The 26,704-nt window shown below is 40.4% G+C and overlaps 1 protein-coding gene across 1 annotated transcript; it reads left to right on the forward strand.

The window, feature by feature from the left end:
• The first annotated feature begins 1,152 nt into the window (after positions 1 to 1,152).
• LOC139743494 (apolipophorins-like) lies at positions 1,153 to 26,600 on the forward strand. The gene is made up of 24 exons (XM_071653976.1): positions 1,153 to 1,435; positions 3,334 to 3,378; positions 5,990 to 6,150; positions 7,233 to 7,487; positions 8,072 to 8,209; positions 8,729 to 8,918; positions 10,445 to 10,697; positions 11,283 to 11,457; positions 12,170 to 12,358; positions 12,973 to 13,119; positions 13,816 to 13,960; positions 15,047 to 15,211; positions 15,820 to 15,944; positions 17,249 to 17,422; positions 17,790 to 17,930; positions 18,730 to 18,947; positions 19,827 to 20,006; positions 21,078 to 21,222; positions 21,955 to 22,056; positions 22,996 to 23,161; positions 23,797 to 24,051; positions 24,701 to 24,988; positions 25,528 to 25,767; positions 26,320 to 26,600. The coding sequence occupies exons 1-24, from the start codon at positions 1,153 to 1,155 to the stop codon at positions 26,583 to 26,585; spliced, it is 4,446 nt and encodes a 1,481-aa protein (XP_071510077.1). The 3' UTR covers positions 26,586 to 26,600.
• The last annotated feature ends 104 nt before the right edge of the window (positions 26,601 to 26,704 follow it).

Below are 26,704 nucleotides of genomic sequence, written 5' to 3' on the forward strand. Positions count from 1 at the left end.
TCAGATTTCCCTTCGGTGACGGTTCGGTAGGTCGGGAAGACCAAATAAACGCAACTGTATTGATCAAGATCATCTATGGTCATGGTCGAAAAAAAAAAATACAACATGCGCAGTATCGGAAGCTCAGTTCAGTTCAGTTCAGTTTTATTTCTGCATTCCGTTTTCAGTACAATGTACATATATCAAAATTCCACGATATATCATAAATCATAAGAATTGTTCCAACGCATTAATACACATTGTGGAGAACGATTGTATAACGAAAACATAAATATATAGGGAGAAAAATATACAACAATGTAAAATTGAATGTAAATTGTAAGAAAAGGAAGAGTTCAAATTGGGTGTAAAGAATATACGATTTACAATACCATATGAAATTGGAAATACAGGGGACCATCTTCATAAGCAGCAGAGCTTGATGGCCCCAGGTATATAGGGGCTAATTTCTCCTTCTTTGATAGATGCTAATGCGTCACAATCAGTTGGCCTGAGATGAACCACCACTTATCAGGTGAAACAAAATTGATCTCTCCCTTTCTATACTCCTTCCTCCCCCTCTCTGTAGCAAATTGTATATACATTATGTGTTCTGTATCATCAGGGAGGTGGACAGTTGATTTCTTTTCAACCGTACTCTTTTCATCTGTGTTCGCATGTGCTTTTGAATGCAAGTAGTAAAAGCTGATGATGAAAACAATATACCTCCAGTAACCATTCTAATTTCTATCATGTGTTTCAATTCTGAAGTCTCGAACTTCTGCCATGTGTGCTCACGTTATAAACCACAAGAGCAACAAACAGTCTAGAGCTAATGAAGATAGTCTGAGATCCAGGTCTTAAAATGAAAGTTACTGAGGCTTGAAACAAAACAGGTATTGGTATTCTGTATTTTATCGGTGTAGTTTTGACACGGTGTGTCAAAGGATGCTGCTTGCCAGTATAGATAGTCAGTTCATTCCAGATTAGTTCACTGTTTCTCCAAACAACGAGAAGAAACAAGCATGAGCGAAATTCAAGACGTGGCCCTATACCACAAAATAAATCAGAAAAAAAAAACGTCTGGAATTAAGACCGGTGTTGCTTTGCAACAGGCACAATGAAAAAGAAAAAGAAGTCAAGGTTCCTTCTCCCATACCACGGCCTAGAGCAATGGGGGAACATGCCAGTGATTGGAACAGCCACCAGTTCTGCGCAGGAGCGATTCTTCCAGCCAACCCGCGCACGGGGGGCAAACTCGCTTGTGATTGGAGCACAAAGTTTCGCTATAAATTCGCAAGCCCGAACATTATCAATTCAATAGTTGGACGCAAGACCAGGAGAAGAGCTCCGTACAATTTGTGTTCCATTTGGATGTACGTCCTATACTGGAACCCAATTATGGATTTCAAAGTGCTCTTAGTCCTCGCTTGTGTAGCGGCTGGATCACTAGCTGGTGAGTTAGCGTTGTCCTATGGTATACACATTAATAATGTTGTCGTGACATTATATTTCCCAATATAATCCATGTTTCTCCTGTTTTCTTTGCCTGCACCTGTCGCTTGGAGTACCACCTTGGTTTAAATCCTATGTCAGGTTGTGTGTGTTTGGAAATATACAGAATCAATTGCTTTATCCGTCTATTTTCCCCCATTGCCTTTAATATTTCATGTCATCTTCATCGATGTCCTCTCATCTCTCTCTCTCTCTCTCTTTCTATTATGTCCATCTTCTCCCTATCTTTATCTCTCTCTCACTATGCCGATCTTCTCTACTTATATCTATCTGTTTATAGATCTCTTTATATATCTCCCCGCGGGTAATGGAGCATCGATACATACAATGTATTTCTTAAGATAAAAGAAATTATTATCATAGATATAAATATAGATTATAGTATAGTATAGATTATATTATAATCTACATGTTTCAGTGTGTGCGATAGTCCTACATGCAAGACATTTATCTATTCCTCCGCTCTGAATGTGAAGTAATCACTGTCTTCGCAATGAAGATACAATACCAGTGTTGAGTTGTAGGCCTTGCAGTGTCAGTAGATCACAGTTTTAGTAGCATGATCTGGGAGATATTATTTTTGGACAAAAATGTAACTACTGGAAAATATGCGATGGATAAACGTTTCCCTGCAGTTCTTTATACATGCAGCAGATGAGCGATTTTCTACTGCGTGGTTTGCGTGATTGCTGTGTTGTTTTTGACATTAAATTTCTAAGGCTAACCAGGGAGGTGGAAAGAGATGAAAGATGTTGGTATCGCAAGAAATGACAAGAACTGAAGAAGTGGATATGAAGAAGGAGTCCGAGCTACCTCGTGTGAGGAAAAAGGAAAGACTTGTGTTTATTACCTGTTGAGCCTTGAATTTCGTCCTGTATTCTCATGATACTCAAGTATAGTTCGTAGTGTGGATGATATACGCATGGCAGACGCATGAACATTCGCTACGAGATGAAAGATACACAGAACGGAAAATATTTCAAGATGAAAGCGAAGGAAGAAGGGGAGGAGGAGAACCACCATATACCTTTCTATGCGAGGACCGTGTTATTGTGCGTGGTGTAAACATTGCAAGCCCTTTTCGACCTGCACGATTGAGATCGAGGGAAGCCCGTAAAAGGACGGGAGCTCATAAATTATTTCCAAGTATTGTTTGTTCCCCGGTGCGCTGGGATGCTGTCAAAGAAGTTGTCGTTTTTATCCTCCAATCTGGGTTCGAGGAAAAGTGTCACAGGGGCTTGGCCTCCATCCAATCCCGTTCGTTTACAAAAACAGGAACAAGTGTGATCGTTAACCACCAGGTACCAATTTTCCTGAACTAAAGGAGGAGGGCAGGAGAGGTGACGAGGAAGTTAGTCTCTGTCGAAGGCCCTCTTGCAGTTAGTTTACTCTTTCTAAAAGAAGCGAGTTGGATAGAAGATATCAACAAGGAAATGCGAAATAACTATAACAGAAGGTCATTGAAAAATAAAAGAAGACGACTTGTATGAAACTGGAAAAGATCGATTGATGACGAAAGTGAGAGATAGTGATGGCGGGGAGTGATGGTGGGGGTTATTGAATGAAATTTTCAGAAGAGAAAACAGAGCAACACAGAAAGACAGAGAGATTGAAAGAATAGTGAAGAACAGGAGGGATTGGATAAGGGAACATCTAATTTTTGGATTATCCAAACTGTATCAAGAGTTGTATTTTGCATTTTAATAAGACATAGTTCAAAGACAATCATACGGCCATATAGTACAATATCAAATGGAGTCGTTGCAGGTACATATGGTAGCCCGTCTTGATGCAAAAGATATTATTTAATTTCTTCTTTTCTCGTCTATGTTTTCACAGGACCAGTGAGAGACAACTTCTGCGCGAGTCAATGCGAAAGTAATGGTAAGTACCAACACAAATCGTAATTTCTCGTATACTATAGAGAACATTTTACTTTAAACACTATAGAGTTTGGAGAGAAAATAACAGCGTATCATGGAGACGACGAACTTCTCATCTAACAATATAGTACCATGTCAGAACAAACATCAATTTTAAAATTGTTATTCAATTCCATTCAAGTGATTTTCTTTCCACGTAAAGCAATACAAAGTAATATACAATAACACTTTTTTGAGTACATCTAGACCTACCATACCTTAAGGAACTTAAAATCACATAAGTTTCTACAAAGCATGGATACAATTATGATAATATTAACTTTGTTTTTAGAGATATATAAAGGGCGCCACAATTCTGTGTAGTACGTATTGAATATTATATCGAGTCTGCATTTACCTCACCAATTAATATTATATACGGAGATTCCGTTGTAGTTCAACTGTCTCTGGAAAATAATACTTTTGTCACTTTATCCTGAATCAAAAGCATGTGTGTTAAGTATCTACAATACGTGAAAATGTGACAGTGATGGTGGGAACCAGATCTATTGTCTGGACTGAAAACCTGTAACCATCGTGTTCTGTTTTGACCTCCCCCCTTCCGTAGGCCTATAGGCCTATTGTCAAAATTGTTTATGGTCAGATGAATCACTAGCAGAGGGAGGTGTTATGTTCACTGAACAAGAACAACAAAGTCTCGAGGCTGACAGGGGAAAGACGATTAAATCCTGTGTAGGAAGTTGTCAACAGTCGGGAAGATTAACTGTGTATATCAGCTGGCGGGTTCTAGGAAATCTGCAGGAATCGAGAAGGCAGTGAATCGTTAATTTAATCCCCAGAAAGGTTCCCTCTCAGCTGATTGACAACAAAGCATTTTACAGGAGGCTCTTTAAATTTGCATATAATAGGCCTACCTTGTCAGCGGTGCCCCGTTCCCACGTCTTGCTAAATAATAGTACAAAGACTTCTACGCTCGGTGGATGTAGTAATGAAGTATATTGTTTACGGTCACTCCGCCGAACAGGTGACGACGTTTATCTTCATCGCCGACATAATAGGTTATCTGTCAGGCCTACATGTCATTATCTTGCGGTCATGATCGTCTATTAATCGGGAACAGCGTAGTGCATCAAAAGCGGGCAGTAACAGCTGCTACCATAATGACCGATTCACCTGCTACTTTGACATGCGGTTCTATCATTACACCACTCCGCTACTATGAACCACCACTTCTACTTTTCATCCCCGTCACAATTCCCTTTATTTTTCTTCTTCATTCACATGTTTTAGCTAGCGAAATTATTTGTTTTGTACATAAGAATTCCCTTTGTTTTTTAAAATGTCTAAAATTCTGTTTTTGATAAGAGATATTGGTCGTGATAAAAGAGAAACATTAAATTAGGCATTAGTTAACCAGAATTTGCATATCATAATAATAAAGATTATTTCATTCAGAACTTGTCACTTTAAAATTCATTATTGATCATCACGGTTGCTCTACAGGTGGATTGTGACTTATAGGGCCTACAATTGTCATGTAAACCCCTAAACACCATAATCTTGCCTATCGAATTGTTCAACATAGCATACCAATCTCATCTCCCTGATGAAACGGATCTAACGCAAGAGAAGTTTGAAACATAAGTTAGTTTTTACCGCCATGAAAATATTACTCCTCGTCCCTACGTCCTCAGCATGATCGAACGGTTACAACATCGCAAAGAAAACCGAAAAAAAAAAATAGTCGGTGGTTTAGCGCTTCCACGAATCTCACCGTCATTGCATTGCATACACGACGTACAGGACGACTCACCACGAGTAAACTTTGTTTACATCGTCACGCTTGACCTAATCTTGCGTAATACGGAGACTACGGAGTAGGAGTACTCCACCAGTACTCCGTAGTTCGCGGCAATAGCCTACACGTTGTACGTTGCAAATTATTCAGTGCTGTACAGCATACAGTCAGTCGGAGGGCTTGGGAGAAGTACAATACGCATGAGTGGGTACCGCGCGGGTTATCCTTGCATAGAGATTTGAGGTGAATTCAGTTGTGTCTGTTATGTCTGAATTGCAGTCATTTTGGGGCTGGATATTCTTACGTACATATTTGTATAGGGCCTACTACTAGTACTACTGTACTATAGAAATAGGAGTGAGAGCGCCACATTTTACTCTACTGTGAAGCTGTTTCGAAACGGTAAGAGAATAGATGTTAAAGCCAATAAAGGGACTGGTGTAGAAACGAAATGTAGTGACTAGATACGAAATGAAGCTACAAATTGTAAAATATTTCAACTCTCTCCTGCTTTCATTTTTGGTGTGCCTTTAAAAAAGGTAAAATGTGTGCAAGGTGTAACGTTAGACGCTCTAGATGTTCTAGTATAGTAGTACATGGATTCTAAAGGAATTCAAACTTGTTAGGTGAAGGGGGGGGGGGTACAGTATTGATTAAAGTTGTAAATTCAAGATTTAGATATGAGAATATCTGCTTATAGTGTCCAGCCAAATCCATGTTAATTTTTAATGTTGTCGTATTTAAGACACAAGAGCGTTAAATTTAAATGTGTAATGCACTTTGTTGATTTTTTTTTTTTTTTAACCCAACACAGATGATGGCATTTTCAGGGCTTTCAAAAGCTACTACTATGATTATGATGTGACATTCAACAGCTTGATTGACGACGATCATCCCTCGGGGCAGACCTCACAGGTCAGGCTAGTAGCTACTGCCATCATTGAGGGCCTGTCCACATGTGAGAAAGTGCTCAAGGTAAAGTGAAATGACTGGAATTCATCCCATCCTCTACCATGCAGTAACCTCCTCTTCCCTAACTCCTCCTCCTCCTTCCCTCCTCCTCCTCCCTCTGATTCTTTCCCTCCTCTTTATCCTCCTCTTTGTTCTCCATGCACTCCTCCGCTGCCTTTTCCTCTTCCTCCCCCTCCTCCTTCCCCTCCTCCTCCTCCTCCTCCTCCTCCTCCTCCTCCTCCTCCTCCTCCTCCCCCTCCTCCTCCCCCTCCTCCTCCCCCTCCTCCTCCCCCTCCTCCTCCCCCTCCTCCTCCCCCTCCTCCTCCCCCTCCTCCTCCCCCTCCTCCCCCTCCTTCTCCGTCCCCCTCCTCCTCCTTCCCTCCTTCTCCTCCCTCTGATTCTTCCCCCCTCTTTATCCTCCTCTTTGTTCTCCATGCACTCCTCCGCTGCCTTTTCCTCTTCCTCCTCCTGCCCCTCCCTTCTTCGTGACCTGTGACCCATTTCATAAAAAGTTGATATGATGACAACTCTTGCTGGAATGTCACTTGTCATGGTAACAAGAATCCAGCTTCCTGATTGGCTGCTATTGGAAGATGCCATTCCAGCAAGAGTTGCCATCATAACATCTTTTATGAAATGGGGCCCTGATAGTGAGAGATTTTCTTTTTGTCTGATTGCAATGTTCAAGATGATGATACCTAAAAACAGTAGTCTTTTTTTCAATAAAAAAATGTTTACCCAACATTTTAACAGGAAAAAGTTAGTAAGACAGGACTGAGACCTGTGTATTTTAAGTGGTTTGAAATGGCATGGTAACCAACCATGCAAGATAGACTATGAATAATCTCTAATATAATTTTAGCTGTTATGTTGTTGTCCTTCAAAATCCAAAACACAGCACATGCACAAATTTTACACCAAAGTAGGACTGACAATTGTCATCTGAAAAAAAAAAAAATCTGCAATGGCAGAAATATTTCAGAAGATGACATATTGACTAGACAGTGACTAGTAATTCATGTGAACGGTTTACGAATTGTTCGTTGATATTAGCTGACTCTGAATTAACCACCTGCCTCTTTTTTGGGGGGGTCTTTTGTGTACAGCTTGACAGGGTCGCTATCGAGCGGACGCGTGAAGATGGCAGTGCCGCCACACCAGAGGATGCCTCCGATCTTGCCATTCTGCTCGAGGCCCATCCACTGCGCTTCTCCATGGAGAGCAACGGGACCATCACGTCGGTGTGCCCGGAGGAAGGGGAGGACCTCGACGCCCTTAACATCAAGCGTGGCTTCCTCTCCACCATCCAAACCAGGATGGTGCGACAGGGAGAAGCCATGGGACAGGCTGGACTGTGGGAGGTATGTCCCTAAAATCAGCATCGTCTTTTTCACATTCATCGAAATCCTGCCCATCATCTAAAATAATCGCATCAATTTCCACTCCATCACAGAAAAAAAATTTTTCTACTATCTATAAGTAAATACCTGTGGGTAATCTATTTGTCCTGCATTTCCCACTCTGGGGATTGCAAATAGACCAGTAAAATCGACCTAGGTTTTGCCACCTGATGTTGGCAAGCATTGTGATGGAAGGGTAAATTGCTGACCGGAGCTCACTTGCCTCGTTTGTAGAAGGCTTTTGAGACATGATATAAGAAATAGGTGAAGTCAATCTTTTAATGATACAATAACCATTGTACTCTACCTAGATATATAAAGTAAATTTAGATAAAACGGTGAGAAAATTCAAGAGTGAAAAGAAAATCCTCAGCATAGACAATATTTTTGATGCTACTTCCGTTGTTTTATCTCATTTTTTTCCTTTTGATTTCTTTTGTTTTAACAGCAAATAAAGAGGGGTGCGCGCCCGGTGTGCCCCCCTCTGGTTCCGCCACTGATGATGCATTCATGATGTTTATTTCTGTGTTTGTTTCAATGTCCAGACTGATGTGACTGGTACCTGCATGCCATCGTATCACAGCGAGGGGCGGGAGGTCATCAAAACCCAGGACTACCTCGTGTGCAAGGACAGGACGCGCCTCAGCATGTTTGCTGATGCCGTCATGGTCAATGCATTTGCAGTAAGTCAAGTATACTGTATTCTGTGTTTAATATTCAGATCTGAGTGATATGTGTGAAATTGATTTGATTTTATGTCGCTGCCCCAAAGGATCCCAGCGGCATTGTTTGTTGGAGTTCTAGCAGTAATTAAGAGAGACTTTCTGGTCTTTAATTGTCATGTGTCTAGATGCATTTTGTGTCCTTACACCATTTTCCTGTTTACTGTACAGTGAATGTATGTGACCACCCAGCTCAAAACTCACAAAAAGTTGCAGATTTGGGTTCTCTGTAATTTACCAAACCATGTCAATTGGGTGACTGACTCAAATATTTCAAATTTGTCTTACCTGGGAGAATTATCCTTCTATCATTTTTTTTCCCGTATAAGTATATGATTTTAAAATCTTAGAGCTTACTCTGACTTTGTAGATTAATGGAAATTCATTTTGTCCTACTTTTGGTGGGTTATAAGCTTGACCATCACATGTTATATTCAAACAAAACCATCAGTGATACTATATGTCCGTGCCTGGTTACAGCCCACTGTCAGTCCGCTCTCCAGCCAGCTCCAGTGCCGTTACCTGATGGATGATACGGGCCTCCGCAGTGTCACCTGTTTTGAGGAGCACAGGCTAAAGGCTTTCCCCGAGGACAGCAGACAGCCTCTGACGACGGTGCAAACCACCGTTACCAGGAGAAGTGTCACTCACCGCATCGAGACAACGTTGGGTGAGCATTGCGCACCACCTACTGCCTACCTAAAGGGGAACTCCAGATGATTTTCATAATTTCACATTGATCATGCAGTACACAAATTGACAGCTCAATGGATAGATTTGATGGAATTTATTGTGGTCCTTGAGCCGACAAATCAGTATTTTGAAAAACCGTAAACAAATTACACTGAAAAGTGTTGATGACGTAGGAGCCTCACATATTTCAGAATTGCTGCAGTGCAATTCCATTACAATGCCACTTGTTTGCAAGTTCACCTGTGTATAATCTATTTATGCCTTCTTCTTTTGTTCTGCTTCCTTGAGCCCCAACTCATGCATTCTGATGTTGAGGCTGCCATGTCTTCATCCTTGTTCACTACAATTTGTTATAAATATTGAAAACAGTCTTATTCTTCATCCCAATCATTATGAATTCTGAAATTCTGTACTCAATATAATTAATTTATTTTTGTTCAAATGTAAAAGTCTGAAAATCATCTGGAGCTGGTCTCTTTAAACCCATTGGGGACGAGTCCTGAGTATACTCTGGCAGGGGTCTTTGGGAAATGCATATTGTAGCAAAATTAGTATGTCCTCAACAGGTTAAGTTAGCACTCAACAACAGAACAGGCATTGCATTAGATTTTTTTTTAGGACTACATCATCATGTGCAGGGTTATAAATATCTGATACTAAGATGAAAGTCAGTTTATTCAAACGTAAAGTCACAGCCTCTCTCAGTGATCTGGTCAGTGTGCTGGTCAGCTCAGCATCACAACAAAATGGCTGATAGAACATCTAGAATGTGTTCAGCAAGACTAAAATTTCAGCTGAAAACTAGAATATTTGATATTATAATAATAACACCTAGAAATTAGATCCTTGTCATTTGATTGGTTGTTTGACATCAATCATTTGGCCCATTGTACTATTATGTCATCATCCAAAACATTTGCGTGTGCAATGTGCATATGAGCAGGCTTATTAACAGACAGAGTGCCAGCATATAGCGCTCAACGCTCGCTCAGTCTCAGATCTCGCTTATTTTCTCATCAAATATCAACTGACAGGGCTCTATTTTGGGGTGCTATATAAAACAAATAATGAATGTTTTTCATTCATGCAATGGACAGAATGTTTCACTTGGTGAAAGAAAGATTAAATTATTGATCCATTCAACTTGGCTGTGCCTTGTGGAATGGATCATTTATCTTTTCACCTCATGACATATGCTATCTATAACACGCGTAAACATTCATTATTTTTATGCTTATCTGAAATCTGTAAATTAAAATTGCCTTCAAATACCTCAGTCGTGCAATTTACCAGTTGTCTAGATCTTGGATTTTGTAAGATAAGGGAGAAGAATATTACAACATAGAACATGGTTACAGCAAAATTTTAAATACCATCATTCAACATCAGTGAAACAAAGACAACTTCAAGTGCATTAACTGGAGGGGGTGTCAGTGATTTTTTACCGTACCATTTGACTGCAGGGGGTGTTAGTAATATCATAACCCTACCATTTGACTGCAGGAAGCGTGTTTGCTCGTCAGACCAATCTGCTCTTTGAAGACGCCAACTCTCGAATCCCGGCGAGTGATGAGACCGTCAGGGAAACTCTCGTGACCCTCTGCTCCAATCTGGACGGCGGTGTCACCTCAGAGACACCCGCCCTCTTTGGTCTCCTGACCAATCAGCTCGGACGTCTGGACTCCGGTGACATGAGCAGTGTCATCAGCCAGCTCTTCCGAATCTGCCCAGAGTCGTCCGCACGGACTGATGTAATGTAAGCAAGTGCACAGGTCAATATGTTGGGTTATTAGCTAGGGATTAGAAAAAAACAAACTGATTTGTACGAGCGATGCACTCTTCTGTTTGAGCACAGAAAAGAGAGGAGCAAATAATCAAAAGAATTAAATTGAGATGATGGCAATATTGTCCAAATATTTTTGATTGGACATGGAATATCATATAGGTGAAAAATATAGGGTACCTTAATTAAAGGCATAGGAGCTTAATTTTATAAAATTTAATTGTAAGCTGATGATTTGTGTGATTTGCATGAAATCTTCTGATTAAGAGTATCAATCATTTTGTATTTCTTACACATTCATTATTTCTACCACCAGATTTGGGTCTGAGGGCAATTTTTGTGCAACAACATCGCCTGCCATAATTTTATGTTATCTTTTTCACAGTGCTGAAATTTGGTGGCAAGCAGTTTCCAGAAAGTTAATTCTCCCCTTTATTTTCAAAGTGTTGTTTTCCAAAGATAGTTGTCTGGTTATGATGTTACAGCCTGTATTATCTCAGTTGATTATTTTCAGTGTGTTGTAAGAGCAACAATTATTCTTTTTTTCTTATGCTATAGAAACATGGTGAAGGATGCCTTAATTGATTGCAATTCTGAGGAGTGCGTCCAGGGTTTTCTCGCTATCATGAGAACGGAGAACACTAATGTAGAAAATGACGTCTACCTCAAGAAGTGGTTCATGAAGCTCGTCCTCATCAAGAATCCCACCAAGGACATGCTTCACCAAGTGCATGTAAGCATCTGTACTGAAATTCAGTTGACTGTTTAGGGTGTCATGTGCAACTGTGAAGAATCAGACATTTTTGACATAGACTTGTATCTGGAATGCTGAGAGAGCACGATTGGTCATTTCAATGAATTGATTATGAATTGTCAATATTTTGAAGTACTTTTAGACAAAGCCTAGATTAAACTACATGGCTGTAAGAAGGAAAGAGAAGCGTGCAAGTCCAAATAAACAATGCATATATTTCTTATCAGTTCAAACAGTCACAGCTTTATAGATTCTTTACAGCTGCCTTGTGAAAAACAAAACAAAACAAATACAAAGGGGTTAAGGTTAACAAATGCAATGTATGTACAACTAAAGCAGAAAAGGGGTGACATTGGTGAAATAATGATATCTCAGTAGGTGGGGGGGGGGGGGGGGGGGCTGATACTGTTTCAATGCAGAGGACATTTATCATGAAATTCACATTTTTATTTGTCTAGCCTTCAGGATATGTACATCCAATGATAATGATGCTGTGGTTGTAAGCAGGTAATGCTCTAGTGTGTTTTGTGTCTGTTTCCATATTTGCTATGAAACAATATTAGTTGGTCATCAGATGGAGCTTTCGGAATTTTACACAAAATAGTGTCCTGTCTGCTGATGCTTGTTTTGAAATTGAACTGCTGTGATATGGTCGTTGACGATGCATTTGGAATGTTATATTTTTTCCCAGCGCTTTGTCTCCAACATGGCGGATGTGGACAATGCGGCGTACTATGCCCTCTCCTCCATGATTCACGAATACTGCATCATCGCCACCGATGACTGCTCACGCGACGGCGAGATCCTAGAGATTGCTGCCTTCTTTGAAAATAACCTCGACAACTCTTGTGCCCCAGAGACAGAACAAGAGACAAAGAAGGTCAATTGAACTTGAAAAGATTTCCGATACCTTGCGCTTTTCATGGTAGAATATGTTCATTGTGGTGTTAGTGTAGGTAGGTCCTATAGCTTATCATATTTAAATTTTGCAAAGACAGGCTGAATAAGATTACCTGACTGTATGTGTCTGGGATAGATAACAGAAGGCAATTTTTTATATGCTCTGTAATGAGAAATAACTTAATGAAAATAAAATTCTGTTCTTTCTTTGCAAAGAGATTTAGCACAGAAGGTGACAGTCATCAATTTTACCTTGTGCTCTGTTTGTTCGTAAAAGGGCTGAATTATGTGATATGTCAAGCAGTGTTGTGTTAATGTCATATCATTTGGTTTTACTTATTTTATTCAAGTTCATGAAAGTTACATTGATGTAAGGCAATTTGTTAATCAGATGTGATCCACTTATTGTTTTTCTGTTTTCTATCATAGAAGTTACATTATTGCAGTCTGTGAACTTACTGGTTAAACAGGGCTAGGAAACTGAAGGAACGATTATGTTCTTATGTATGTCCAGACAATCTTTAAGAGATGAGTGGTTTGTCCAAAGAAAACTTCTTATCATTAATGTGTTATTTGCTCTGGATATTGTCACAGATGCTGATGTCACTGAAGGCTATTGGTAACATGGGTCTCGTCCAAAGTAAGGCACTCATGAACAGATGCAACAGGAACCGCAACCCTTTCAAAGTTCGCCTGGCCTCCATCGAAGCCCACCGAAGACTGCCGTGTGATCGAGTGCCTGTGAGTCATCAACATTTTGCAAATTTCACTGTTACACACTACTAGTAGAAAAACACCCGAGAGTGCAGACCTCCGTGAAGCAGCTAATTTCCACCAGTATACACGTTTATGCTGAAAATGGTCCTATTTCCCAGTGATATACAACCCTTCCTACTGTCTCTACCTTATCTTCTTGCTGTAACTCCAGCATGCACTAAGTGTGCAGATTTGTTCCTTAAATACGCGCATCTTGTCTTCCTCATTTGTCAATTGGCCCCACTTCCCAATGATAAAGAATCTTTACACAACTTTAGAAGAGTTTCGTGGATCCAGACAGTGATTCGGATCGCTATCGAAATTTAATGATCTGTTCCTTGTGTCATTGCTCGCTTTTCCTGAAATTTCGTCTAAATTGGTTCATTTTTAAAAATATTTATCTTGCAAACATTCAAACCAGCAAGCAGACAGACAAACTAATGCCAACCCCAAAACCATAATAAACTCCGTTGTGGAGGTAGTAAATAGTGCTAACCATATCTGTACAAAAAAATAAGTTTTGGAGAACAAGTGATGACAATATGGTAATTGATGTTGGGTGTAAGTCATACAGAGTCTGTTCTCTTTTCTAGTAAAGCAAACTTCCATCCTGTGGATTGGAGTCCGCATGGATGTTGCGCAATCTCACGGAAGAATATGCTTGTCTCTTGGTTCCTCTAGATTGACCGTTTCATGGAAATCTTCAGCACTGTTGACAACGACAGCGAGCTGCGCATTGCTGCCTACAGAGCGCTCATCAGATGCCCCTCGGAAACTCTCCTTGACGCCATCGCGCGAGTGATGGCGGTAGAGCCAACGAACCAAGGTAAACATGTTATTGTGGTTGATGTTCAACACAAATCCTGCTCTCTTGTAGTCTTGAGAGTCCTTTTGTTGTGGTAGGTGTTCACATTGTATCAAGAGGGAATGGAACTTGTTTGATGTGTTTTGTTTGATGAAAGTTGTGTTCTGCTTTCAGCGTAAGGAAAGAAGCACAGTTGTATGTGTCTGTTTAGTTTAAATTCCAAACTTTGGACAACCGTGAAATCTTTGAATATCCTGTATATTTGTCACCATTTATCATGAAAACTGAATGCAAGCAATTCATGTTATTTATCACTCCTAGAAATCACATGCATATCATTTATGCAAATATTGGCATCTTTGTGCAGACTGTCATGTTGATATCTTTATTGAATAGTTGCTTTAGAGTCTCTAGAATGTAGGAAAACATATTGCACGAGAAGGTTGCTGTATTGGTACCTTTCAAACACAGTTCAGCACTTTTGTGGCGTAATGTCAGAAATTGTTATACTTTGCTGATTGAGCGGCATGATGTTCAAAAATCATGAAAAACAGTCAAGAAATACATGTATATTATATAATAGAGCTTTGAAATAATGTTACTATGGATATCTATAAGCAAAATATCACCGAGCTGATACACTGTTTACTGACTAGTTTATCCTATTCATGGAAAACACTTTTCATAATACAATAGTTTTGAAAATCATTTTTGTCACTTTGGAGATCTATAAACAAAATATCACCATGCTGATACAACTGAATAGATTACTAATATTCTAGCATGACTTTCTATAAGAAATAATGAAATGGCATATTCAGTCACTAACAGATTTTTAGTTTAGTTTGAAGCATTTTGTGTTCATTCTGATTTGTAATTTTACCATGGCTTCATATTTACACTCTGATAGCATGTAGGATCATGCAGCTGAGATTTTCAAACTGAAAAAAAAAAATGGTTGAACTGTGCCTGTAACTGAAGATGTTGCAAAGGGAGTTGTAAATTCCATATTACTCTGTATGGAAGTGCATGGTTCAAGGTGGTTATGGTGAAATTGGTTGTTATCATGCTAATCTCACTGTAACCTGTACTATGACTTTCTTTCAGTGAGCTGCTATGTCTCCAGTCATCTGCACAACCTGCTCAACTCCCAGGATCCCTTGCAGCAGGACCTGAAGCTCTCCATCCAAGAGAGCCCCCTCGTCAATGTTACCCAGTGTGACATGGACATCAGGAAGTTCTCTCGCAACTACGCCTTCTCACAGTACAACGGTGAGTATGCCTGTGTGGTTCAGAACCAAGTGTTCATTTGGAACACATTCAATGATAATTCAGGGCATTATATGAGAGCTATGAATATATTCAGGCTAACATTTAATATAATCTTTATCCTTGTAATATACTTTTCCTCCTAAACAAGTGTATTACATTTCCATCCATGGATGGCTACAGTGTATATTTCAGTGATAACAAACTTTTCTTTGACTCAACTGAAACGTTAAAGGGTTAATATAGTTTTGGTTGAGATGGGGCATTCATATTTTAACTTTTTGTGAGATAAACTAGAAACCACCTATGAAATATTAAAAGGCATACAATTCTAAGAAGCATTCAATATTTATTGAATGAAAATATGTTTTTTAAAATGGCGGAGATATCCAAAGCCATGTAAAACAAAGAGGTCCTAATAAAAGGTTGGTCCCACATGTTATTAGGACCTCTTTGTTTCGGGATATGTCATGGATGCAGCAATGCCCGTGGTTACAAAGATGGGGAAAATTGAAGAGAGAGGAAAGCACAGGTCCCCCTTCTGCAGGATGTAATTAATTCACCCTATGTTAATGTCAAAATCAACATGATTTGGCTGCTTTCTTCCGCAGAGGAGTCTGGCAATGGTATCCACGTTGATGGCGACCTCATCTTCTCTCCCCGGTCCTACCTCCCAAGGATTGCACGTCTTGGCTTCAACATCGATCTCTTTGGTTACGGCTTGGATCTCTTTGAGGTAAGCTGCCTCGCAGTTCAGTCAAAAGGGTGTCCAGGGATGGAATATGTTTTGATGGTGGTTACAGCAATATTTTATGCTGTGCCACAGAGTGGGTTCCGATGGCATTATGTTTAGGGTTGTTGGTTGGTCCTTCTGTCCGTCTGTCCCAGATCTTGCTGTCATGATTTAAGACAAAGCGTGTGATGGATACTTTTAGAACCTGGTCCAGGTGTGCTGCATGAGGTGTAAACGAGTGAACTGATAAAGAGTTCAGGCAAAAATCCCTCAATGCCAAAGGTCATTGAACTTTTGACGAAATATGGCATTCTCCAGCTGTGACCTTTGTCTTGCAATGTGTGATGCTAATATAATTTTGGAGGAAGGATGGAAATAAGTACACAGATATTTAAAAAGAAATCATTGGAGCAAAAGATCAAAGGTCAAAGGTCACCCCTTTTGCTCTTCAAAATATATCAAACTGTTACTTTAGCTGGAAATGACCAGATGTGTTTCAATATTGGTGGGAATGGAATGAACAATTACTTGCATGAACATGATATTGGTGACTGATGTATCGTTAAAGTCAAAGGTCAAAGGTCAATACCACTGTACTTTAGATATAAAGTGTGAGTTTCCAGCCAATACATCAGCTGCAAATGTCCAGTGGAATATGGTAAGGTCAGTTTTTGATGATTAGAGCTCAAGATCAATGAACTTCATGAAAAATGTAAATGGAAGGTCACACGCTCTTGTCAGATGTAATGGTTTGGTGAGAAAATAGAATCATTCCAGTCAGCTGTGTACTGCAGTCAAATTGCTTTAACTGTATTATCAGCTGATAATGAGCAGATCATAAATGTTATGGACATTTTATGGCATGAGCACTATTTAAATAGAAAGACCAATCAAAAGGACTGTGGAGAAGAGACAAAAATGCTGCCTCTAAGCTACAACAATATCATATGGGCAACTGCAAGAAAAATGACACTGCACATCTTGTTTTATGTGAAGAGATTATTTTTCAGTGACATTCTCCTGTCCAAAGTTTTGAATAATGTCTTAGTTACTCACTTCTAAATATCAGGGCCCTGTTTTATGAAGAGTTATGATTGATTTTATGTTTGATTTCGATCGTAAGTCTATAGCAGCCTGTGTGGTAGGGAAATTTATAGGAAGATTATATCGTTTGATAAAGCGGGGCCCTGGAGTTTCTCAGTGATAGATGCTAAGCATCTTTCTGATGGAAATATGAATAACTGAAGCTCGAGGGTAGAAGTTTTTAGATTTTTCCCTGAATCATGCATTCAATGTCCACCCATCAGGTGGAGGCCAGGACTGAGGGTATGCAGGAGCGCTTTGAGTCTCTCCTTGAGAGGGACAGCGAGGAACGCACGGCGAACATGGTGGAGCACGTCCAGCGGATTTTCAAGAAGCAGGCATCCCGCCACAGGAGGGCAGGAGTCAAGACTGCGTCCATCAACAAGATCAAGACTAAGGTAGGGTTGGACGTAATTGACCTTGTGGTCTCTAGAATCTATCTAATATAATGTCATTTAGCAGCTTGAGAGGGATATGAAAATCAGTTCAAAGTATTTTATCAACAGGTGTATTTTCTTTGAGATAAATATAAATATTATTACCTATGAGATGAATGGAAATTGCTTTGCGAACTCAATGAAAAAAAGTTCAACATATAAATGCATTTTTGTAAACCTGAAATTCACATTAACGGCAAATATTTTCTTATCATATGGCCACTGCCAATTCCAAAAAGAAATTCTTTTAAAATTTTGCAAGTGTGCTGACTGGTGGGATAATTGACATGAATGCAATGTTTTGTGTTGTTTTGCTTTTTAACGATAGTATGACCAGAACCACTTGTGGACAGAGGATAGCGAGGAGGCCTCATTGTCTCTGAAGTTGATGGATACTGAGGTGGCGTACAAGGATCAGGATGACTTCGCCAGGATGGCCGCCAAGTTCAGCAGGGAGAACATGATGATGGTAAGTTAGGAAGGCTTTGCACCTCATTAAATTGGCTGCTTCTCTCAATATAAAAGCTATGTATATAAACTCTCTTATGGCAAGACACCCGGTGGACACTGTAAAATGACTGTTGCTAGTCTTCTGGGATGAGATGCTAGGGGTCAGCATCATTGCCAATTTTCTGTAACATTCATATGAGTTGGAGGGATGAAAATATTTTATCATTTTTTTTTTTTTTTGTCTGCAGTTTGCAGCAAGAGCGATGGCACAACATAAAAATCTCACTTATTATGTTCAAAATTAGTGTGCATGTGTGCTTTATTTGCATGTTTGTATGTGTGTGCGATTGAACATATGAATCGGTAGGAGAGAGCATGCATCTTTTTATGGGCAGACATGCGGCATTTGTAGATGTCAGCCATTATTTCATGGGTGGAAAACAAAGAATTGCTGTAGATACAAGAATGTGCTTTGGAAATTTATCTCATTCTTTATGGGGTGCTGTGAAGTTCAGAGTGACAATGCAAGAAATGAAGAATTAAAGTTCAGGCATGAATTTGCGGTGTGCCGTCTCATCTACCACATTGATTACTTGAGGCTTTTGACTCTGCAGTGATGTGCCCTGAAGCTGTTGTCACTCAAGGCTCTATAAATGAAGCAATGGCACATTTGTGTCTACGTGTTGTGTGTGCCTATAATGTGAACTCTGCATCACTAAGATATCTTATTCATGCTAAATGTAATTTTGTCTTCAAATTTTGCGCAAGTACATGGATTTTGACTTACCAGGCTGAATTTTGTTCGCACGATCCTCCAGATAATTGCCTCGCTGATGCAAGAGAGGTCCCGTGAGTACACTGTGAACAAGAACTTCAAACCCTCATCAGCTTCCGTCCCCACCATTGCTGGTCTGCCCCTGGAGGTCAGCATCAAAGGTGCTCTGACCTCTGTCATCAAAGCTTCAGGCAGCCTGGATGTTGTTGGCATGGCAACCAAGCCACGCAGGATGGCCATCTTTGGATCGCTGGAGCCGAGGTATGTACAACATCACGATACTCATGTTGTACTTTTTTGTTTATGCTGTATTTCTTTTTTTTAAAGTGTGAAATAAACCTGAATTGTATTGAATTGAATTGAATTGAATTGGTATGTATCGCCCTCACACTGTTGGATGTCAAGAGTTTAACGATACATGTGTCAATGTGACACTGTACACGTACGTTGTATCTTAACCAGGATGGTCTGTCTCCGTGCAGCACTGGGTTTTAGTGATACTCACATAGTTTGCAACTTTCATTCACTAATTGCATTGCCCAACGATCCCTACAACTTGAGTGTATCATTGACAGAGCTACCAAGTCTCACGCATTCTGAGTGAGACTCAAGCATTTAGGGTCTGTCTCACGATCTCACGCATGGCACCCATTTTTCTCACGCATCGGGCAAAGTCTGCAATTTGGGCCTATAAATAAGGAGCATAGCTCAAAAGATTAAAGTAATAGTTGCAATTGAAGGTATATTTTCCCTTTTTCTTTCAAAATAAGTAAAAACTAGTCACTTAAATATGCACCTGATAGCACCATTAAGAGCTAAAAATTGAAAAAGCGCCCTACCGTACCTGGCAACAGGGGGAAAACCCCTCCCACACCCTTGCTCGCGCGCACATTCGCTCGCCGAGATATCGAGTCATGAAAATCTCACTCATACAAATTTCTTGAACTTGGCATCCCTGCATTGACTGCGCATGTAGTATTAAAGAGACAAACAAAGATGGAAGTCTCTCCTGCAGCACTTCTGTATAGTATTCAAAGTCATACATGTATTAAAGTCATTGAAGAAGATTTGCCCTCCATGAATGTTTACTTTCCAATGATGGGATATTGCACTTTGTTTCTGTGTGTTTCATGCCTGCAGCGCTGCAGTTGAGATCCAGGCGAGCATGATGGTGAACACCTCCTGCATCCGAAGTGGCCTGACCCACAAGACCAACCTGGCCGCCTCCGTGAGCGTGGGCGGCAGCCTGGGCTTTGAGAACGGCATGCTGAAGCTGAAGGTGGACGCCCCGACGAAACGCCAGACTCTCATCGATGCCTCGTAAGTAGTAGTGTTCAAAGCTGCGAGATACAATATGTGACCCTGCATCACAAAACCAACAAAAAGTTGCCAGATACGGATTTTCAGTTGAGGGCAGATTCTGAAAGAGCAGACTCTTAGCTTTAAAATGATGTATAACTCCATTCAAATGGATTCCCCTGACCCATCTCAATACTAGAAAGAAAGCACACACTCAGGAGTGCTCTGGAAAAGTGTGAACTGAGAAAAAAGGTTTTCAAGTGCAGGGTCTATTCAAGCGAGTCCTGAGTATACTCGGGCAGGTGTCTATGGGAAATGCATGTTGTAGCAAAATCAAACCGTCCTAACGGGTTAATCAATTGTTAATCTTTACCAAGCCATGCCAGCTGTGCAATGAATGGGACAAAGCACAGGATGTAAACCAGTGGAGCAACAACAATGAAGGGATTATCAGATTAAGGTGAAATTGAGCATGTTCTATTAACACATTCTGTCCATGATTAATGCCAACTTTCAAAGCATTAGAGTAATCCTTTCAAAAGTTATTAGACTTGAAAGTGAAGAGTCAGTGTGTAAGGGATTTCAAACAATGGAAAGGGGACTCTAAGACATACCTAATCATTCTATTCTTCCCCAAAAATGAGCTGTAGAAAAACTGCTGAAAACACACTTTTCCATTCATGATATAATCCCAAACTGAAGAATAATGTAGAAGAAGGATAGCTCTTTCAGAAAATATGAAAAACCTCAAGATTGAGGCAGTTGACCCATTTCATCCTTTTTGAGTCCTCAAGTAAAATCAAGGGGTGCAACTTTTTGTTCGTTATGTGATGCACGGTCACATATACTGGTGAAGATGAGGAGCTGGTGTGGGTGGCGCCGCTTTTGATGAAACACATATATGTTTATTTGTTTGCACATGTTTTTGTGTGTATGTGCATGTCTATGTGACTGAAACTTTTATGGGCAGCCCTGGCACTCAGTTGTGTTGTCAGCACTTTGAAAGCTAGTTGCCAAATATGGTTGATATTTTCAGAGTTGTGCTAACATCTTAGAAAATCTGCCTCTCTTAACTTTCTGACAATTCTGCAGCTCTTCCCTCTATTTCATGGAGGACAATGCCCTCGTTCCTGTGGCTGACACTGAGGAGGGGGTGAACACCATCGACGAGACATTCGAGAGCCCACAATACCGCGTCCATGTTGATGGAAGGAGACCTGGCTTTGAATGTTATTCTGTAAGTATCAAGAACTTCCAAGACTCTGCACTGTTTTTTGTGGTAGGTGTAGAGTATTGAGATGTTGTTCTTGCTTTTGTTTTGTTTTGTTTTTCTCTCCTTCAGAGATATTGCGTTGGACGGTGAAAAAAAATTGTCACGTTCTGTTTTTCCATCCAGAACTCTCTCAACTCCTCCAAAGAAAACGGTTTCCTGGCAACAAATTGTGATTTTTTTTTCAATCATATCACTTTTAAACCAGTAGAACAGATAACTCATATTTTGTGAAGGTACACTTATGTACACTGTAGGATAAGAATAGTATCTTGCAACTGTTTATGAGGTCCTTACAGAAGTGGTTACTATTTGTTAATGGCATACCATTAAGGAGCACATTAGAAGTTACATTAAGATCAAAATTGTATTGAAGCTCGGATGAACATTAAACACCTAGGCATTCGTATAATACTAGTTGAATTATGAGCATTCAAGCACTAAACACAGAAATACACAAGTAGTCAAACAGTGCTCTTAATTTTGATAAGTGTTTTGAGTGCTGATAATAATATAAACACAGAAAGCCCCATAGCATTGTACACACCGTCCAAAGTCCTGGGCACTGGAAGGGCTAATGAACAGCAGTTAAATGTAAGATGTCTTTGTATTTGCTTATCCGCTGTGACAAAATTTTCACAGGGGATGAGAGAGCATTTATTTATGATTTTTTTTTTGTCATCTTCCTATACATTATAGCTGGAGGCTCTCTTCCATCAGTGGAAACTGAACATCACACTGGACAAGCTAGATCAGAGTTTGATGTCCTACGACCTTGAGGTCGGATACCACACAGAAAAGGTGAGTGTCTATCAGCGACACAGAGGATTTGATCTTGCCATCATTTCCAGGACTGCTTCAAATAGCCTGAGAAATAGTGATGGAGTACACTCGTGTAATGGCAAACGAAAGGCCAGTGGCATATTACTCTACAGGAATCTCCTAATTCATCACAGTCACCATCACTGAAAATGGGGTGCTTACATCCAATTGCTGTATAAATAGTAACAGATAAGTATGGATGTTGACTAGATTATAAGCTATGATATATTAATCGGTATACATCATACAAGGAAGAAAAAATGCTGATAAAGCATAGTGTTATACCTGTTTTAGCCAGAAGAACTCCAACTTTTGCAGACAAAAGTTTGACACTGTCTTTGTTTACTACTTTGCACAAATTGTATGAGTGAAAATTTTGTTAACTTTTTTTTTTTTTTGGGGGGGGGGGGGGGGGGGGCTTATGACTCCTAACTTACCTCAATTTCTTTGATAGTAATTCTTAGCACAAGGAAAAATGCATCTATTTGTGGTAGTGAAATAAAATGTGAATTATGGGGAAGGACTGCTTCGTTTGTCTGTGTCCCAGTGATTTCTTCTGAAGTGTATGCAAGCATGCTTGATATAAGCAATTTCTTCAGTTTCTTATCTCAATGCTTTTATCATTCTGGATTTTGCTTATTTGCTGTGAATCATCAAATTTTGCTTTGTATACTGTTTGCATTTTTCTGCAGAGCTCTGTAGCCCTGCTGTCAAAACACAGCCATGCAGACACTTGGTTTGCTATCCTGACAGTTAAATAATCCTAACCTATATGAAATGCTTACTTGTGATTTGATGAGATACAATGTATGCCCCCTTTTCCAATTGTCCTTGCCCCGTACTCAGCAGGTTGTTTTTGAAATTATGGAATAGAGGATGATTGAAATTATATGTCCGTTACTCTCCATCACAACTCAGGCCTTCAGGAATGGAGAGATCGAAAAGATGGACCAGGTCCATATTCTTGTTGGAGCGCCAGGCAGTGAATCCATCGGAACCTATTCACTAGACCTGACCTATCACCGTAGCAACAAGACATTACTTGTGCACAGCATGTCCCCAACAACCGATAATTACATCACAGGTGTGTACACGTGCATTTTTCTGGATGCAGTAAGCCGAAAAATCTATTTAAAAACACACATATTTCATTAGCTCTCTGCAGCACTTCAGTGTTTAGCTAATTTTCTTTTTGGAGATTAAAAAATGAATGCAGAGTGTAGTTACTAAGTTTCGCAGAAGGTCTTTCATTTTTCTGTATTTGTTCAATTTCCTTCAGGTTACGTTCCTATTATTTGTAGTCCTTCTATAACACCTCCCCCACTGAGGGGTATTTGCATGGTAGTAATTTTTTGTGCTCGGCAGGGTAAGAGGGATTTCTGATAATTTTATTCTGCAGAATCAAGACATTGATTTGTGCTACATATTGGAAGAAAGAAATGCTTGTTTGCATATATTTTGAGCTAGTATTTGGTTGTGCTAAATACACGAAAATTTCTACACCTCTTTCTATCTCTCTCTCACTCTCTTTCTCTGGTATGAATGCTTTTCTGTGTGTGTTTGTGTGTATACTTGCAATTGATGTTTTCCTGTTGTGCCATCTGAAAAGCAAACAAACAAACAAACTTGTGGAAACAGACATTGCCAGATGTTGAATGCTAGATGATCTGTCACTGTGTCATTGACATTGTGGTCCCCTGTATGTGTTTCTCTGTTCAGCCTCACTACTTAATGACCCGGATCGCAAGAGCGCCCAACTGACCGCACTAGTGGGTGGCTCCGTGTACGGCTTCCAGGCTGGCCTTGACACCATTCCCCTGCCCACTGGGGTCCGCTACGTTCCAATCTTCAACGTGACCCTCGGCAGCTTGGAGAGTTATGCACTGGAAGGCAGTGTGATAAACTCAGAGGGAAACAACGCGCTCAACATCAGCCTTATCAACCGGGAGAGGATGAAGCTCTTGGCAATCAGCGGTAGGTGATTACATCATAATAATACAGTTTTAATTATTCATCCAGGGTAGCTTCTTCTGTGTTGCCACTGCTCTACCAGAGGGCCGTGCTAATAATTTTACCCTAGCATTGCCAGGTTCCCATTTAGGGCTAATGGCTTTGTCCAAGTGGAAAGCCAATTTATCTGACATGGAAATAAATACAAACTGTGGTGTGCTGTTCGTGTATGTTGTGTGCTCATGATTATGCATGTAACTGGGCTATGACAGAATGGTTCAAAGGAATTTGTGGCAACATTGGCCTTATGGATCATGGAATTTGAATTGAGAAAATGTATAAATCTGTAAATAGATAATAAATGTGTAGATGTCATGATACATCACCTTCTCATGAGGAGCATAATTCAGGTATGCAGTTCACCTTATAGCATGCACTGATGGAATCCTAACCCAGCTGAAAGGCAAAAGGGTTTATTTATGTCAGACACAATGAAAAGTAAATGAAATCAGAAGCATGTCAGTGCAACAAAGTCTAAGGTATTGCGATGTTTCTAGGGTTTTCCTGTGGTTCATTTCATTTTGTTTTGTTTTTGAACCCAGTAACTCTTTGATTGAATTTAAAACCTTACAGCTCTCAAGCAGTAACGTACTTGTGAATTTCTGCTCTCCAGGTGATCTTGTGAACACCCAGACCATGAAACGTGTGTCTGCCTCCGCCTCCATAAACCCCTTCAATGCCGCCCTCCAGGCCGGCTTCGAGAGGGAGGAAACCTCAAGCAACTCTGTGTCCATAACACCCATCTTTGACTTCTCCACCTCTCTGCGCGCCCTGCCTTCACTCAGTATCGGGGGCAGACCTGTCAGCATCAGCAGGAATCCAACCACCGGGAAGGTCTCCATGGTTACCATTGAAAACATGTACCTGGCCACGCCCACCTCAAGGCTCTTTGAAGTTAACGGTGAGTGAAGAGAACACAAGAACCATGGGGTTACAATGAACATTTGCATACAATAACTAAATAATTCTGGAAAGCTTGGGGAGATGGGAAGGGTAATGACACATTGGAGGTGGGGAAAGTTGCCGGTAGGGTTTGTGGTGGGGAAATTAGGTGATGACAAGTGAACAAAACTTATAAAGTTTAATGTAGGCTATGTAATCTCAACCAGTTTCTTAGAAGAAATCTTATCAGACATTCCAAGCAGGTGATGTGATGTGAGTCATCTCTTGTGAATCAGCATAGTTGAAGTTTCATTCTTTCATAAGTTTGAAATTACAAATTGCTAGTGAGATTAATTGAGAAATAAAGAACAGGCAGCATAAAGGAAAGGGACTTTTGTTGTTGTTGTTGAAATTCCGGTTCTCATCAAGTGGCTTTATGCAGCAAATTCCTTGATAAAAGATTTCTGGACAGACTCCTGGAATTCAACTATGACATTGAGGTGTTCTGGTTAAGCCAAGATGCATTGAAGTAACAAGAGAATTCTGCTCGTCCTGCAGATTTGCACTACGAGGGCGCTGCCAGCTTCGGCTTCCAAGCGATGATAGACGAGACCATCCCAGTTGGTGTAGAGTTCCAGACCTCATCGCAAGAGAGGCACCACACTGTCGACCTGACTGCCTCCTCCATCATGGGCGAATACCACATCGGAGCCTCGCTGGACAGCCATCCCGATGACCCAGTCAAAGTGCTCAACGTTGTGACTAACATCAATGAAACTGAGTTCATCTCTCTCACAAGTGAGTTGGAAAGGCAGAGAGTGGTTTGTTATCACTGTGCCAGGTTGGAGTACTAATTGCATTTGGAATGTCGTATATCAAATTATCTGACGATCTGCCTCTGGAAATTTAGCATAAGAAGTCTCAAAAGATTGTGATATCCAAAAGGAGAAATCACAATCAACTCTTGATAGGATCCTCATATGTGACCCGCTACAACAAAAGGATCCTAAAGTCGCTGACGGGCGAGCCGAGCATGGCCCAGAAAAATGCTTTTTTTCAGGCCTTTCCTTTGATCATTTAGCTTCGTAATTTTGGCAGATGGTGGAAGATACATTAGACTACAAAATTATGTTAAAAACAGAAATCCGAATGTTTTGACAGATTTTGGTGATCTGACATCAAACTCGATTTTTTCGGCTCACCCGTCAGCGACTTTAGGATCCTTTTGTTGTAGCGGGTCACATATGAGGATTTCCAAATAATGTTTACTGCCCTTGTATCCCTTACTGTTAAAGTGAGTGTAGGTTGTTGATATTTATTTTTCTTTTCCTGTCATACTTCCATATTCAGCAACATTGACCAATCAGGCCGGAGCCAAGCATTCTCTGGACACAGATATCACATATAAGACGAGGCAGCTCTACCGACTGGTTCTCGGCTTGCAGCAGGAGGAGATTTCTCAGGGCAAGAGGTTTACGCCTCTCTTCCGTATGAGGACTAGGACGCTGGGCAGCATCTCGCTGGCCGGGTCAGTGGATGTAGCCCAGGACAGTGTCACCTTCAAGGACCTCACAATCAAAGGAGCCAAGAAGTCATTGGCGCTCACTGGTAAGTAGAATCAATGTTCCATATACGCCCGCCATGTATTTAGTGAGTCTAATTTTTCGCAAATCGGGACTTCCCCGACAATTACGCAAGTTGATGGTCAAATTTGCAATTGTGGAGTACATGGCTG

This window comes from Diadema antillarum, unplaced genomic scaffold (genome assembly GCF_040938485.1).
Source record: "Diadema antillarum isolate AM-2024a unplaced genomic scaffold, OU_Dant_1.0 seq00001089_RagTag, whole genome shotgun sequence".
Taxonomy (NCBI): domain Eukaryota; kingdom Metazoa; phylum Echinodermata; class Echinoidea; order Diadematoida; family Diadematidae; genus Diadema; species Diadema antillarum.

Coding starts and splice junctions, on each gene's coding strand:
- LOC139743494 (XM_071653976.1), top strand. CDS start 1,153: ATGGGGGAACATGCCAGTGATTGGAACAGCCACCAGTTCTGCGCAGGA. Junction 22,057..22,995: donor TCGGATACCACACAGAAAAG/GTGAGTGTCTAT, acceptor ATCACAACTCAG/GCCTTCAGGAATGGAGAGAT. Junction 24,989..25,527: donor AAGGCTCTTTGAAGTTAACG/GTGAGTGAAGAG, acceptor CTCGTCCTGCAG/ATTTGCACTACGAGGGCGCT.